The 16597-nt window shown below is 35.6% G+C and overlaps 1 protein-coding gene across 1 annotated transcript in view; it reads left to right on the plus strand.

Moving 5' to 3' along the window:
• The window catches only part of PRTG (protogenin), a 128205-nt gene that overhangs the window by 68297 nt on the left and 43311 nt on the right, over window positions 1-16597 (plus strand). Inside the window, exon 11 of the mRNA XM_004274655.3 lies at window positions 95-283. Within this exon, the coding sequence (XP_004274703.2) occupies window positions 95-283 (189 nt within the window). The remainder of the gene's footprint in view (window positions 1-94; window positions 284-16597) is intronic.

Raw genomic sequence — 16597 nt, forward strand, 5'->3', positions numbered from 1 at the left:
ATGCAACTGTTGGTTTAAAACAGAGAGAGCTATATACTATTCTGTGTTTTCATGTGCATTACGAGTTTCTTATTCATCTGGTGAATTTTTCTAGCCCCTAAGTCTCCAGAGTTACATTTGGAGCCTCTGAATTGTACCACCATTTCTGTAAAGTGGCAACAAGATGCTGAGAACACAGCAACCATTCAGGGCTACAAGCTGTACTACAAAGAAGAAGGGCAGCAGGAGAATGGACCCATTTTCTTAGCTACCAATGACCTTCTCTATACTCTCAGTGGTTTAGGTGAGTGAACCTGTACTGTTTTTCCTTTTTTCCTTCCTCCCTGACCAATTGGGAAAAAAGTTATAGGATATAAGGCAGAAGTAATGACTCAATGGTAAAAAGAAAAGAATTGACCCTGCTACATCATTGTGCATATTCTACTGCTTAAGTCAGTGAATGGTCCTTGACTCACCATTGTGAGTGAATCGGTACAATGTCAGATAACCAGGTTATCTTTCTATCTTCTCCCCACCTTTGGGCATCGATTTTCTTTCTAAAGTTTACTTCTGGTGGCGTGAGATCCTGATCAATTCTTGTGACTGTGTGGTGGATGTAGAATAGAAATGTAAAATTAGGAATATCACCAAATGATCAGATAATACACAATAATTTAAGTTTAACTTAGAAATTGCCTGAGAGTGCCAGGTAGGTGTATTATTTTGCATGTGTGAAAGATATGTAAATTATGTACAAAATAATGCTCTTACATATGACCCATGTAACTGTAAATATTTATGTAGTTCTAACCCAGAAACACTGAAGAAAAAGCACTTAATTTTGTGTTTGGGTTCATCAGAGTTCTGAAAGACACTTTTATTCCCTATTCTTCCTCTCTTTGCACAGTGAAAGGATTTCATGATGAAAACATGTTTAGTAGAAAGTAAAGACACTTATAACTACAGTAAATGTGTGAGTATAAACGTACTCAAGGTGTAGAATGCACACTTAGCTATTTGTTGCTTGTGAGTAGATTTTTACCCGTAAGCACAAAGCAGCATCAACTAAATTCCTACTGGATTGTTATCACACCTTCTGCACATAATGGAAATTTACAAGCACTCTGGCTTTCCCTGTAACAGACTGCCCTTTGGAGTGCAGGAAGGGAAGAGGCACAGGGGTCCCACAGGGGACTGCTTCATTATTTTCCCCTGGCCTCACAGCACAAGCTGTGAGAACAGCATTAGACCCAAATCCCTGTGCAGTAAGAAGCAGTGGTGGGAATCTGTTTTCAGACCCAGGGACGCAGAGCCCCATCTTCCAGTTCTTTGCCGTAATTTTTCAGGTGCCGTTTTGCTCGTAATCTTGTTGTGTTGGATTTTAATTGAATCTGCATTAGGTTAAATAAGTTTCACAGTTGATCCCTGTCACACAGCTTTATAAAGGACGAGAAGTTACATATGTTCCAGGGTGACCTTCCTTAAGCCATTGATACTCAGATGACGTTAGCCCAACCTACTGTCAGCCATTCAGCAGCATTTATTTCTAGCCATGCCTTCTCAGGGTGCCCTCCCTTTCCACATGCATGTCATTTAGTCAAGAAAATTTTAGTCAGTATCAAGTTAAGAAACAGGATTTGAGACAATTTTTAATGAAAAATCAAACTCAGTACCTCCAATTTCTTCACTGATAAGGAAGTGTACGTACATTGAAGATAAAACAGTAGATTGTTAGACAAGTCTTATTGAACATATAGGTAGCTTATTCTAAACAGATGAATAATTTATTAGAAAAAAACAAAAGACTGCTGTGCTTGTGAAAAGTTTAGAGAAACATTTTATTAAAACTTAGCCAATTAAAAGCAATTCTTTAAAATTTTTCTACAGATGGCATATATATGAAGAAGATCCATTGATTTTTGTTGAAATTTTTTGTAATCTCTGAATCATGGCTTTCCGTCCTATATACCTTTATTTCTTCCTATGTTTTGAAAATAAATCGCATATATTTACTGCCTGTGTTTTTATGTCATAAAATCCTTTGCATATGCCATTTGCAAAGGATTTAAAATCATTTTATAGTGCATAAAAGTAGGAAATGATTTTGTTATACTCAATATACCCCATCTATTAAAATAGCCGCGTGTCTCCTGACTGGAGTCAGACTGGGTGGCTGGAGTAATTGCAGTACAGGGTTGCAGAGTACTCTCTCATAGCTGTAGGGCTTTCTTGTTAGATGGCCCGTTCCATACCCCTGGAGTTGCCGTGTCCAGGGCTGGATCAGCTGACTGGCAGGGATGCAGTTGTGTGGATTCAAGCACTGTGCAGCTGTTGACTAGATCACCTTTAAGATGCCTTCTAATCTTGAGAACCCTAAGGTCTCATCTTCCTTTTCTACAAAGTCACTCTTGGGGCCTACAAGCTAATGGGTTTAACCCACTAAGCAGGCAAGTGTTAACAGCTCTCACTCCTTTCCGTCTTACTTTTGGCTGTTGGGAGAGCAGTATGTTCTATTAACTGGACAACTGACCATCTGTGACCATTTTTAGCGAGAGCATCTGGCGGTAGCTGCCTGTTTAACAGAGTGTGATATGTCTAGAGGGCAGTAGGTTAAGGGAACCCTATCTGTGTCTTACATGGTGAATACTTGCTTTTACTGAGCTTTTGCACATTAAAGATACTCTAACCGGAACTAGATTTACTAAGTGGTCTTGGAAATGAAATTTAAATGCTTTTGTTTGCTGATTCAGTGTCAATTTGAGTAGGAAACTGATGTCTCAAAATTTCATTTTCATGCTAATCCCCTTTCTGATTGCCCTTTTTGTTTCCACTTCAGGTAATGAAGTTTTCAATAAAAAAGTATGTTTTGGGGACACATTCTCCTTAGTAATACATACAGTTCTTTGTTTCTGAAAGAAAGAAATAGGTGAATGAGTTCATATATTTCAATTCATTTAACAAGCATTTTAAATTCTTTTTAAAGTAAGGCATTATAGCACTGGATTAAAAAAATGTAACAGATGTGACCACTGCTAAAAACAAGGATTAAACCAAAAGATTAAGTTGAATCACTTGTCCAATTTTCTCCCAAATTTCTGATTAACTAAATTTAATTGTACTTAGTAATGAAAGTTATTTTAGAACATTTTACTGTAAACCCTCAAAGCTCAATTCCCTGAGATGTAGAATGTTTTGTTTTTTAAAGTGGCTAAAAAAGGCTCTTGTGTCTTTATTAGTATAATATAAATATTGGCAGAGCAGTGGAAGTCTTTTTGACGTTGTTAGTTTGTTTTAGTTTAATGATTTTAATATATACAGTTTGATTTTATTGGAAGTGGTTTACTTTGGGGGAGTTGGATAAAAAGCACTAGGCTTGTGATTTAATGTTTATTTGATTTGTTCTAAATTGTGGTTTGTGGTTTTCTTCAAGATTTTGCATCTTCGTAGTAATTATTTTCACTTAGTTTTTTTTCCTTGGCACTTTCAGTGTTTAGTTCAGTTTTAAATAGAATTTTTAAATGTTTCATTCATCACATAATAAACAGAAGCAAAATTAATAGCACACTTGTGTTCCCTGATAATAGACTGATTGAAATAATTTGTTCCTCCTTTTTTGGTCTGTTTATTTCAGAAATTGGCTTCAAATCCTGAAGTTAGAGTTTCTAATTGCAAGAGGACTGTTTTCATAAGCTGATTGTCAGAAACTGTTCTCAATTGTTTTGTCTGTGTAGAATAGAGTGAAAAGGGGGGGATTATTTAGATAGTGCTGTTGTTTAGCATTTAGGACACTGATGTTAGATAATCTTTAGCTTCTTTTTTGTCAAAGAATTTGTGCTATTAAATTTCACAGCGAGCATGATTAATGAGCATTTTATTTAGCACCAATTGTAAAGATCCAAAATATTTAAAATCACACCTTCAAAACTCAGATCGTTTTTTGAGAAATCTAAAGTTGTAACTCCCAGTTTCTGCTGGGAGTAGGAGTCTGAGGAAACAGTCCCTAGTTAATGATGTAATTTTAGAGTCCCTTAGCCAGCTTGTATAGAAGCATGGTAAAATCAAGTCAGATTTCTGGGTGTTATCTTTCACTATAGTAGAATAGGATTTGGTTGTGTGGCTACATATCTCAAGAGAGAAAACAACTAGCACTGGTGAGCCAAGTTGATATAGCTGGAGAAAGTTGTAAGCTTTCCTTTAGTCGAGGCAGAACAAGATTTTGTGGCATAAAGGAGACCACTTTGAGACCACTTCGAGCAGAGAGGGGTCATTGTGAACCTCACTATAATAGCGATTTTGTTTCGAAGAGAATTAGAATCACTCAGTTTACGAAATATGGAAGTCACGTTTTAAAGCAAGCCAAAGTCTTTTCAGAGACTGTCTTCCCTCACCCCTCTCACACAAGGAAGCCTTAGATAACACTCAGAATATCTTTGGAAACATGCTACAGGTGAAAATCCTTATAATGTGGTTGGTTTGCAAATTTCACATAAGACGGAGTAAAAAATACACTATATTTTATAACAAAATCTTCCTAATTGTGAATAATTTCAAGTGTATAGTTCCATACTGACTTAGCCTATAAATTCATTTCAGATAATCTGGTGCTTTGATATTGACTACCAGTTTAAATGTCATTATAGATGCCAGGAGTCTTCCATGCTGAAGTAATGTATAGTTGACAACATAAATATCATTAAGCATTCTGTCCAGATGAGCTTTGACTTCATAAAGCAGCATTGGTTTCTGTGAGATCACTTTGCATTTATTTGTTAACAGACCATTTTTAGGCTTGGTGTAAAAATTCCATTAACATTATTGCTGTCGTTTACCACAGGAAAGATCTTTGGGGACATAACCTCACATTTTTTGCCTCTCTTCAGTTCTTCCTGTGCTTTACCACAGTTAATTTTCACTTTTAGTAGAAATAGTTGCTCTGAACAGTATCTGATTGTATTCTTTCATTCTTTTCAAATAATTACAAAATAAGTTCATTTAACTGAAGTCAGTAGACTTCTTAAAGAAATGATTTTGGAAACCATCTACTATGTAGACCATAAAATTGACTGTGAGTACAAATTATAACATAACAAAGGGAACATTTAAAAAGTACTGTATTTCACTTCCTTCACTGTTAAATATCTTTTAAGTTATTATGTTGTGTTTAACCTTTTATCAAGACAAAACATGCTGAAACTTAAACACAGACTTTAGGGAACACTGAACTATTTATTCCTAATTTATCAAGAGAGTAAAAATTTTTGAAAATTCCCTTCTCTGCAATATCCAACAATGCCAAATATGATTGATATTCAAATCACATTTTAGAACCGTAATACTTAAAATTAAAAAAAAATACTTAAAAAACCAATACCTCAAAAGAAATGGAGCATCCACTTCTAAAAATCCCATTACTAAAAACGTACTGCTACATAAAGACAATAAAAAGATTTTCATTTGCCAATTTGCAACTACCTCTAGTTAAAAACAGAATGTTTGCAGGTTGATGAAACTGTAAGAACTATACAAAATTTACAGTTAATCATCTGTTTATCTTTCCTTAAATTCTTCTTCTAGGATGAAAGGTAATCTTCCATTTTAAAATATTTTTAATGCTCTCTGGACAAAATTGGAGACCTATCTTTTCTCTCTGGAAAAAATCTTGCTCAACTTTTAAGTCTTAACTCTTCTGGGAATCCTCTTGTGACCCCAAATGGTGTCAGTCATTCCCGTGGTGCGTCATCTACAGTGCTTTGTTATGGGAGGCACGTGGCACTGATAGTTAAAAGAAAAACATCAGTTGACTAAGCTTCATGTCTGCTGCCTAGGTTTAACTTACAAGCTCCACAGCTTATTAACAAATTAAATCCTCGTTTTTTGCCTAATCTTTTAAATAGGGATAATAATAATAGTTATTTTAGAATGTTAGGAAGATTTAATGACATAATACACATAAGGGTTAACATTGCATTGTAAATTGCATTGTAAGTCCTCAACAAATGTTAGCTGTTGTAGTTGTTTTTACAATAACATAGTTCTCTTCCCAGGGTAGAGTCTGAAAATCTGTATTTAAAAAAAATTTTTTCCCATATAACTTACCATGATCATTAGATATGGAAACCACTACTTCTTGAGCTTTAATATGTATATGAATTTACCCAGGGACCTTGTTAAAATTTAGTAGGTCTGGGTGAAGCCTGAAATTTTTGCATTTCTGCTCACTTTGAGAAACAAGGGTCTAGACCAGGGCCAGGCAAATTTTTTCTGTAATGAGTCAGATAGTAAATATTTTAGGCTTTGTGGGCTTTATGAACTGAATGTTTATGTTCCCACCAAATTCATATGGTGAAGCCCTAACCCCTAATGTGACTGTATTTGAAGATAGAGCCTTTGAGAAAGTGACAAATGTTAAATGAGGTCATAAGGGTGGGACCCTAATCCAATAGGGCTGGTGCCCTTAGAAGAAGAGGAAGAAATACCAGAGCTCTCTCCACCATATGAGGCAATGAGAAGGTGACTGTCTACAAGCCAGGAAGAGAGCTCTTACCAGAAACGGACTGCTACCAGACCTTGATCTTGGACTTCCCAGTCTCCAGAACTATGAGAAGTTAATTTCTGTTGTTTAAGCCATCCAGTCTATGGTGTTTTGTCATGGTAGCCTAAGCAGACTAATACAGTGGGCTATATGGTCTCTTCCACTGCCACTGTAGCACAGAGCAGCATAGAAAATTCATAAATGCATGGGTGTTGGTTATGTTCCAGTAAAAAGCCTTACTGTATTTATGGAGACTAAAATTTGAGTTTCATATAATTTGGACGTGTCACAAAATATTGCTTAAAATTTTTTCTGACCACTCAAAAATATAAAACCATTTTTAATTGGCAGGTAACCCAAAGACAGTAGACCATATCACTATGGTTTGCCAATTCCAGTTGTAGACTTTATAGTCCTTACTCTTTAAAGTGTGGTCCCAGGATCAGCAGCATAATCTGGAATTTTATTTAAATGCTGAGTTTCAGGCTCGCCCTGTCCCTTCCCCAGACCCACTGAATCAGAGTCTCCATTTTAATATAATTACTAGGTGGCTAGTATGCACATAAAAGTGGAAACACTGGTCTAGATGACCTAGTAATATTTTTCCTAAATAGCCAGTGTTAATTCTTTATAACTTAATAACTCTTAGCTCTAGTTTGTTATTCTTGTTGGAAATCTTTCAGAAATTTGTTATTGTGCCTTCTAGGTTCCTATATTTCTGACTCTCTTAATTGTCAAGCCAATTATAGTTTTTAATTATTGTTCCTACTAAACCTTTCTTTAGTCCATGTTTACTGCACTTCTTACTGCTTATCTTGCTTCTAGTCACACTTCCCCATACTTCTCAGCTTACACATGGAGAAAAACATGGCCTTTCATGAGTATCATCATTCAGTCAGTACATTTCTTCCCAAACATCCAAGGAGTGGATGAATCACAGGCTTTCAGGTATAATCTTCTCATTTGGGCCCTTCGTTTCTATATTTTGTTTGCCACTGATACTCATTCACAGATTCATTCTCAGGTATTTACCACACTCACTATGTGGTAGTCCCTACATTAGAACACAGCCATATTTAATGTAGGCATAATCATAGCATTTGGGGAACTTAGGAGGAAGAATGATAATTAAGTAAGCAATTAAAATAAGGTGTGATGAACTCCTTGACTGTAGATGTCAGATTGCTGTTACGGCACTTGGCAGGGGCCTCTGACCTATTTTAGGGCTAAAATGGGGATAGCTTTCAAGAAGAAATAACATTTATGTTGAGATCTAAAGGAAGATTAGTATTAGGCAGGCAAAGGGGCAGGGGCAGATACAGGTTATGTGGAGCCTGATAAAATAATATATAATAAAATAAATTAAAATAATATAAAAATACACTGTAGTACAGTGTCTTTAATAGACCCCATGCAGGTCAGGGGCTCTGAAAGTTAAGCTTCATAGCTTCAGGGTAAATCTGCCTTTACAAAGAGGGAATGGCAGAACCCAGGAAATACTCAGGGAATGCTGGAATTTATGTGGGATGGCCAGGAGGTGAGGGGGACCATGTTCTGGAGGAACTAAGTGTTTCTATGACCAGAGTGAAATTGGAGAGGCCTGCAAGAGGCCAACACCTGGTAAGGCACGTGAGGGAATTTGGGCTTTGTCCTAAGGCAGTGTGAAGCCATTAAATGATTTTAAGCAAGTCAGTGGCCTGATTAGATTTATGTTTAGAAATATCTTTCTGTTGCAGTGTGTAGAATATAATATAGAGAAATGAGACATAAAAGCAGCTCAGAACTGCTTCTTCCCTGAAAGAGGAGGTTTTGTGAACTTTCTTTTTACTTTCTGGTTCACACATGTTATAAAAGTCTATACTCTAAGTTTGCTGTAGTCCCTACTGTACATGGCAGTTTCCATGTACACAAATGGTATATTAAAATTCCTTTAGAAAAAAGCTTATTCTGTTGTTTTAAATCGCTTTATACTCAACTTTTGGGGATTATAATCATCGTATAATATAATATCCACCAGATCAGCAAATTTGGAAATTTCACTGTGCAGACCCTCTTCAAAAATCATTTACAAAGTGTTAGGTAATATTGATCCCATATCTGGAAAAAAAAAAAAACTACCATTTTAACATATAAGGGAAAGGTATTTGGACCTTTGGCTTATGCCTCCCTTTAAGCCAGTTCTATAACTGTATTAGTTAAAGTGTTTTAATTTATGTTTCTTTTGGGTTGAGTAAACTCTCAGGAGGCATCCAGTCATATATCTAATAACATATTCTATCCCCTGAGAAAACCTAATTACTCTTACTTTGGTCATCTCATTTTAGGTAACTGTGATAGTGCCAAGTTAATTAAATATTATGTTTTTAAATGATCAAAGAAATAAACATAGCCATGGATTCCATAAACCCATAACACAAACTGTTCTTTGAATCGACAGCATGAAGCCAGGAGCGTTTAATAGTCACTCGAAAGGAGAATATTTTTCAACCCACTCAGCTGCTATCATTGAGCTTTACAGTGGGCTCTAAGAGCTACAGTACTGTTTGTAAAGCCCTCATTAGCACTGTGTGAGTACAGTGTTTTATGGAACTCAATAGGTCTCAGATAAAGAGACTCCTATGCTTTCCTGGGGCTGGTCTCTTGGGCCCTACTAGAAGGCTTATAACACAGAAGCTCTTTGGCCTTGCAAATCAGTTGAACTCCATTTAGAAATGACTGATAATGGGCTGCAGTTACCGTTTAATTAATGTAAATTAATTACCAGCAAATTAATTGCAAAATCCAAACCATCCCCACAACATGCAGTTTTGACTTCTGTGATTTCTTCTCCTAACTCCTCATGAAGACATTGCCTAGAAGATAGCGCCAATTAGAAATGCAAAATTTCTAATTTTAGGGTTCATACAATACACATTTTTCTCAGAAGTTTCTATGTATGTGTTCCCCATTATTTTTAAAATTTAAAAATTAACGTATATTGATTGAATGCACATACTCACCAGGCCCTGGATTGGGCACAAGGAACCTGAATGTAAAATGGCATGCTTGCCTCCGAAGTGTTTAAGTTCAGCCTGGAGGACCTATCAGCGTTCATAGGAAAATGTGCTGATAGACAAAATTGAGGTATAGTCAGACTACTCTGAAAGCACAGAGGATAAATGACTAATTTTACTGTATGCTAAAAAATTGCCCAGTAGAGAAATGGAGGAAAATCATTCCAATTATAGGAGCTTAAAATGTACAGAAACAAAAAGATTAAAAGAGGTAGCCTCATTGGTTTGCTATGGCTGAAACATGGGTTGCATGGGTAGGAGTTACGGAAGCTAAAACCATAGAGTTAACTAGGTCCCATGTTTTAAGGACCCTGTGTACCTTGATAAATTAGTTAGTCTTTGTCTTATCTTGTTAGTAGTGCAGAGCCAGCAAGTTTTTAAATGAGAAAATGACATGGCTTGTTTAGACAGATAACTGGTAATTGTATTGTAGAGGATAGGTTTAGAGAATGCAGTGAGCATGAGCCAGGGAGAGAGGGGGCTGCTGAAGACAGGAAATCAGTAAAATGGTTGTTGAAATAATCTAAAATAATAAGTATAAGCTAAGACAGTAGTTCATTGGAGAGAAGGCAGGTATGAAGTTTTTCACACTTAGAACTTGACTGATTACATGTGGGCCTAATAGGAGACCTTCATATGTAGGGATTATGCCTAAGGGGTCTATGAAAAGATGCTCAACATCATTAGCCATTACCAAAATGCAAATTAAAAAATTTTAACTACAGTAAGATGCCACTACATATCTATTGGAATGACTAAAATTTTTTTAAATGTCAAAACTGCCAATAACAAGTGCTGACATGGGTACAGAACACCTGGAACTCTTATGCATTATTGTAGAAATGCAAAATGGTACAGCCACTCTAGAAGACGGTTCAGTGCTGTCTTATGAAGTTAAACATGCCTGTGCCATGTGACCCAGCAATCTCATCCTATGTGTTTACTGTAGAAAAATGAAAACTGATGTTCGCACAAAAACCTATACATAAAATGTATAGCTCAATTCACAGTCCCCCGCAGGCTGGAAACAACAGTTGTCCTTCAGTGGGTGAGTGGATAAACAAACTGTGATGTACCCATACCATTGAATTACTCCTCAGCAATAAAAAGCAATGAACTATATGGCTACTTGCGATAGTTTGTTGATGAATATTGGCATTATGCTGAGTGAAAGAGGCTGGTCTCAAAAGGTTACATTCTGTATGACTCCATTTATGTGACATTCCTTTTTTTTAAAAAAAATATTTATTTGGCTGTGTCAGGTCTTAGTTACTGCATGTGAGATCTTCGATCTTCGTGGTGGTATGTGGGATCTTTAGTTGTGGCGTGTGGGATCTTTTTTTTAGTTGCGGCCTGTGGGATCTTTTAGTTGTGGCATTTGAACTCTTAGTTGAGGCATGTGGGATCTAGTTCCCTGACCAGGGATCAAACCCTGGTCCCCTGCACTGGGAGCGTGGAGTCTTACCCACTGGACCACCAGAGAAGTCCCCATTTATGTGACATTCTTGAGAAGTCAAAACTATAGGGATGGAGAACAGATGAATGATTGCCATAGATTGGGGTGGGAGTAGGATTTACCTACAAAGGGGCAGCACCAGCAGTTTCTTTATATGATGGAATTGTTCTGTTTCCTGATTGTGGTGGTGGTTACACAAATCTGTGCATGTATTAAATAGAACCATACATCCCCAAAATGTCAGTTTTAAAATTTAAAATAGAAGACTGAGGGTTTTGAGATAAGATGGCCAGGCTTTGAATTCTAGCTCTCCACACACTTGATCTTGGTCAAGTTACTGCACCTCCACGAACCTCAATTTGCACAATGTCCAGGATGTTGAGAATTAAGTGTGCTAGTACATGCGGAACCCTCAACAAGGTGCACTGGTACATAGTAAGTGCTCAGTAACTATTAGCTGTTTGTAAATATGATTAGGTAAGGAAGAAGTTGGACCAGTTCTCGAGCTCTGGGTGGACGATACTTTAATTGGAGTAGAGCTTTAGGAGTTAAGACCAGGTTTGGAAAAGTGGGAGATATTAAGTTCAGTTTTGACCATGTTGAGTTGGAAAGGTTGGTGTTCTGGTGGAGATGTCTCTAGCAGCTTAATATATGGGTTCGATTTCAGAAGATCTGAGATGGTGAATCATTGGTGTTGTCACTTTCAGTGCTATCTTATTTTTTTTAATCATCTTCATAGACCTTAGGAAACTGAAATTCTTTCCATATTCTTTCCATATAGATGAGGTCATATTTATATTCTTAATTTGGTGCAATTCTAAACATTTATCAGTTTCTTTTACTTGCTGCAAAAGATAGAGGAATTTTGATTAAGAAAGAAGCCAAAGGGATTAGACAAACCATTGCTGCTATATTATGGGAGAAATATAGTTGGCAAATTCCAGATTGTATCTTGCAGCAGATCACAGAAGATATTTTGCCCTCTTCAGTATATGAAAGCCTTTTTGTAGCTTTTTTTTTGTAACTCAGTTGAATGTAATAGCAGTACTGTTAAAATTGCATTTCTGCCACTTAAATTCAGAGGATTGCAAAGAGCATTAAAATGACAGTGTCTCCTGAAAGAATAAATGCCTTTTACTCTGTGCTGTATATTGTACTGTATCAGAATTGTATCAGTGGCACGCTATGGGATGTTACACTCAACAGTTTTACTTCCTACTTTAAAAAGATTGTTTTTTTTTAAAAAAAAAGATTGTTTTGGTGAGAGAGAAGAAAGGCAACAATAAATGCCTATGTTTTCTTAAATATGTTTATCCATCTTTAAAAAGATATTAAGGTTCAACTTTCCATATCAAAGCCACAAAAATAATTGGGAAAAGAATTTCGATAGTTTTTCCTGGACTTTTATATTCTTAGTCTTGAACAGTCATTACCTTTCAAAATGCTCTAAACATGAAAAGCTCTGAAAAACATTTGTTAGTAAATGAGGTATAATTTGTGAACAAAAAAGCCTACTCTTTTTTTTTTTTAAAGGATAAAGCAAAGTTGTTTTTTTTTTTCAAGAATGAAATTGATGCATTTGCCTAAATGGTCATCACTTTTGTAGGTTTGAAGTTATATTACTGCTTTAGCAGCTGTGTGGCAAGTTTTCTAGCAGACAGTGGTGGTGGGGAGGGAAACTCGGTTGCATCTAGTTTCCCTTTGTAAAGTGCCTGAAAAGTTGATATTTAGTAGTTTTCTTGAGAAAGCAGTTCATCTATAGAAGAGGAATTCTTTTAGTACCTAAATTAGCTTGCTGTGTTTCATATGCATATGTTTTGTTTTCTTAAAAAAAAAAGGAGAAAGAAAGAAAAGAATAAAGAAAATCATCTACTCTAAAACTACATAGCACAGATAACCCTTTGACCTTTGTTGCTGGGGTAAAGATTTACAGTACTTGTGGAGCCTCGCTTCTCATGCCTGACTGAAAAGAACCCTAAATAAAGTAAGGCCCCTGTGGAGATGGGGAAAATAAGCAGGATAAGGAAGTTCCATTATTTCAAGTGGCAGTGTTTTTTTTTACCAGTCTATAAAGTGAAATACCAATTGTGATGTATTTCCACTTTTGAGTCTGAGGTCACTTAAGTTTGGGGTCTGATGTTAGAGTAGTTAAGAGTTGGGGATGCCGGAGGCAAAGTGTCCTTCACTGCTTCCTTCACTCTCATCAAATATCCCTTCCTGCTGTCTCCCTCAAAGCAAATTTCCACTTGAAATATCTTTTCTTTAGGGAAAGCAAAACAACAGAAAACTTACAAAAAAACCCCAGAAACAGGCGCTATTGAAATATGAGTGAGAATGGGAATTGCCAATTGTTTCTCTCTTTGTGTGTTAAGTAGTCAAATTTTTCTTCAGATAGCAAATATAAAAAGTATATGAGAACAAAATTAGTCCTGCTGTTTGTCTCCAGGGAAAGTATTTTTTAAAATTTATTTCATTCAAGTATAGTTGATATACAATGTGTTAATTTCTGCTGTACAGCAAAGTGATTCAGTTATACATATGTGTACATTCTTTTTCATATTCTTTTCCATTATGATTTATCATAGGATATTGAATATAGTTCCCTGTGCTATAGAGTAGGACCTTGTTGTTTATCCATCCTGTATATAATAGTTTGCATCTGCTAATCCCAAACTCCCAATCCATCCCTACCCCACAGAAGAATTTTTAACTTCATTCCAAATGACACCAAATTAAGATCTTTGAAGAAACTTTAATAATTTACTGTCTAATGATGTTCATATCTATTTAATAATTATTTAACTAATACTTTAATACTGAATCTTTAACCTTATGTATCTAGCTCCTAAAATATCCCAGTAGTCTCTAGAGCACTTTGTATTTACATTTTGAAGTTTATTTATTAAATTTATCTTCTGTTATATTTTCTGCTTCCTTTCTACATGTGCGAATAAAACCTCATTAAAATGGTAACAAATAAAAGCCATGTTTCTTTGGTATTAGGAAGATGCTCATAGTTATTGATCAGCTCTTGATTGTTTTATAGGCCAGAACTTTTCCAGTGGTAATTTTATAAATGAAGGAAAAATTTCAATAAGCTTTGCCTTCTTATTTAAAAATAAGAATCTGTAAGCATGGTAAAATGCTTGACATGAATTGCGAACAACAGTTTTCCTTACAGAAGGGAAAACTCTTGTTTTAGGAAATTAAATCAGTACTATCCATTAATCATACTGCATGTCAACCCTCAGACCACTCTGGAAGTTTCTGGTGAATGTAAAGAATCTTTAGATGTGTGAGGTCTTTAAAGATCTAAGTTAAAGGAGAGGAGGTTTTTTAAATACCACATTAGCACATGAAAGAAACTTCAGGGTGGATAGAAAAAAAACATTTGCTGCATAGCAGTAATTATACTTGGGGGTTTTGTTTTGTTTCTGTTTTAACCTTGTTCTTAAAAAAAACTTAGTTAATGCAAATGAAATGTTAAGCTTTGTACGAATTATACACACCATGAGGTGGAGGGGAGCAAGCTACAAGACAGGCATTACTGGAGGAAAGTATTTTTTATCTTCGCCTTTAAAAATATTTTTGTATGTTTATTTCACAATGTACGTAATAGGACAGTCACACGTGTATATATGTTATGAGTATGCTTGCTCGAAAAAAGTTACTAATGGAGGGTAAAATGAAAAAAATTTAGAGACCACTATTCTAAAATAGATGATTGGTTATTTCTAACTAACTACCACAGTTATGAAACGTTACCGTCTAGAGGATGAAACAGACATTAATCAAATCACCATATAAATTGTAATTGACAGCTTTTGTAAGTGCTGCGATGGAAAAGCATAGGGAGTGATAAGTTAAAGAGGACACCATATAGTTTGCAAGTGGGCATTGGGTTAGTGAATTGAGATCTAATACTGATACTGATGGTGAATTGAGATCTAAAAGATAATAGAAGTTAACTAGGTGAAGGACGTTAATGGAATAATGAAAGACTTAAAGGAGGCATGATGTAAACATAGTCATAGACTAATCATAAAAACAGGCTAAATACTGGTATATTTTCCTATCTAAACAACTTGATTTATCAGTTCATTTGGATAAGCTGCTGTGATAACATAATCCTGACAGAGTTTATTGAAATTGTACATTTCTCTTCCATTTTGAGATGTTTGAACTCTTCAAAGACTTTGCATAACATCCCAGAACGTAGGCTGTCCTATGTAAGTGGAGGCTTCTTGAATTGGCCAAGATAGGTGACTCCACTGACACTTACTTTATCATAGAAACTAGAGCAGTTGCTTCAGCTGAAGGTAAAAATGGCATCTTAGCTTTCTCAGCATGCCAGGATGTTAACAATAACTTAGGAAACCTGTGCAGACGGTAGGCACCACATTGTGCCTGATTATCACAGTTTATACATCTTCCCTGGTAGATTTTGTAAATATATCTAGCTAGTCATTATTTCAAATTTATATACCTCCTGCTTCCTTCTAAGAAAGATTTGGAGTAACTCAATACAGAAACACAAAATTCAACAAAATAAAGAAATAGGTGATATAAGGCCCAGTGTTAGTAAGTGTTTGGGATTAAAGAACACTCATATTAATAGTGGGAGTGTAAATTGATACACAGCTTTTCTAGGGATAATTAGGCAACACCAACAGGGGGTGGAATAATATACACTCTTTTACCCAGCAACTCTATTAATAGAACCTGCCATAAGAAAGTATTATGAACACGCACAAACACTTAACCACAAGGATGCTCACTGTAGTGTATGGGGTCATTTATAATTGTGAAAAGCTGGAGAAAACCTAAATATTCAGCTACAGAGGTTTAATAAAGTAAACTTGGTACATCCATACAATTTGAATAAATGTAGACGTTAGAAGGAATGTTTTAGAATATTTAATAATAGGAATAGTTGTCCATAGGATATTAACTGAAAAAAAAACAGTTATGAAATATAAAATATACTGAGTATGGGTGCATATGGATAGGAAAGGGAATGAAAAAACATACAAACTAATGTTCACAGTGCTTATCTCTGGGTGCCAGTCTTAAGGATATTTTTATTTCTTTTGGCCTGAGTTACATAAATTTTCTGTAACAAACATGTATTTGATCATAATGAGAGAAAACAGTAAAGTATATTTTAATTGACTATACTTAGATGAAAAAATTGGAGCAAAGACAAATCAAGATTGAAAGAGTCAGTGAAACCAGGATAACGACTTCTTTGTTGCATGCTGTAAGATCCTGTACAGTTGCTAGAAATGCCTATGAATTTAGCTACGAGCTTCCTTGCAGCCAAAGCAAACCACAAACACTGGTAGCTGGGGGGAACAGGATATTTTAATTATTAGAAGATTTTAATATACTAACTAAATTCCCAAAATACAGTACCTCCGAAAAAACCATATGCTCACATTGTTGGAGAGTCTCTGTGAATCTGTATTGAAAACTATATTATGCTTGACAATGACTTAAGCTAATAAGGGAAGAAGATTCCTGTAGTTTCTAGGATCATTTAACAAGTTACAGTGTTTTGGATGACCTAGAAATACT

This window comes from Orcinus orca, chromosome 2 (genome assembly GCF_937001465.1).
Source record: "Orcinus orca chromosome 2, mOrcOrc1.1, whole genome shotgun sequence".
Lineage (NCBI taxonomy): Eukaryota > Metazoa > Chordata > Mammalia > Artiodactyla > Delphinidae > Orcinus > Orcinus orca.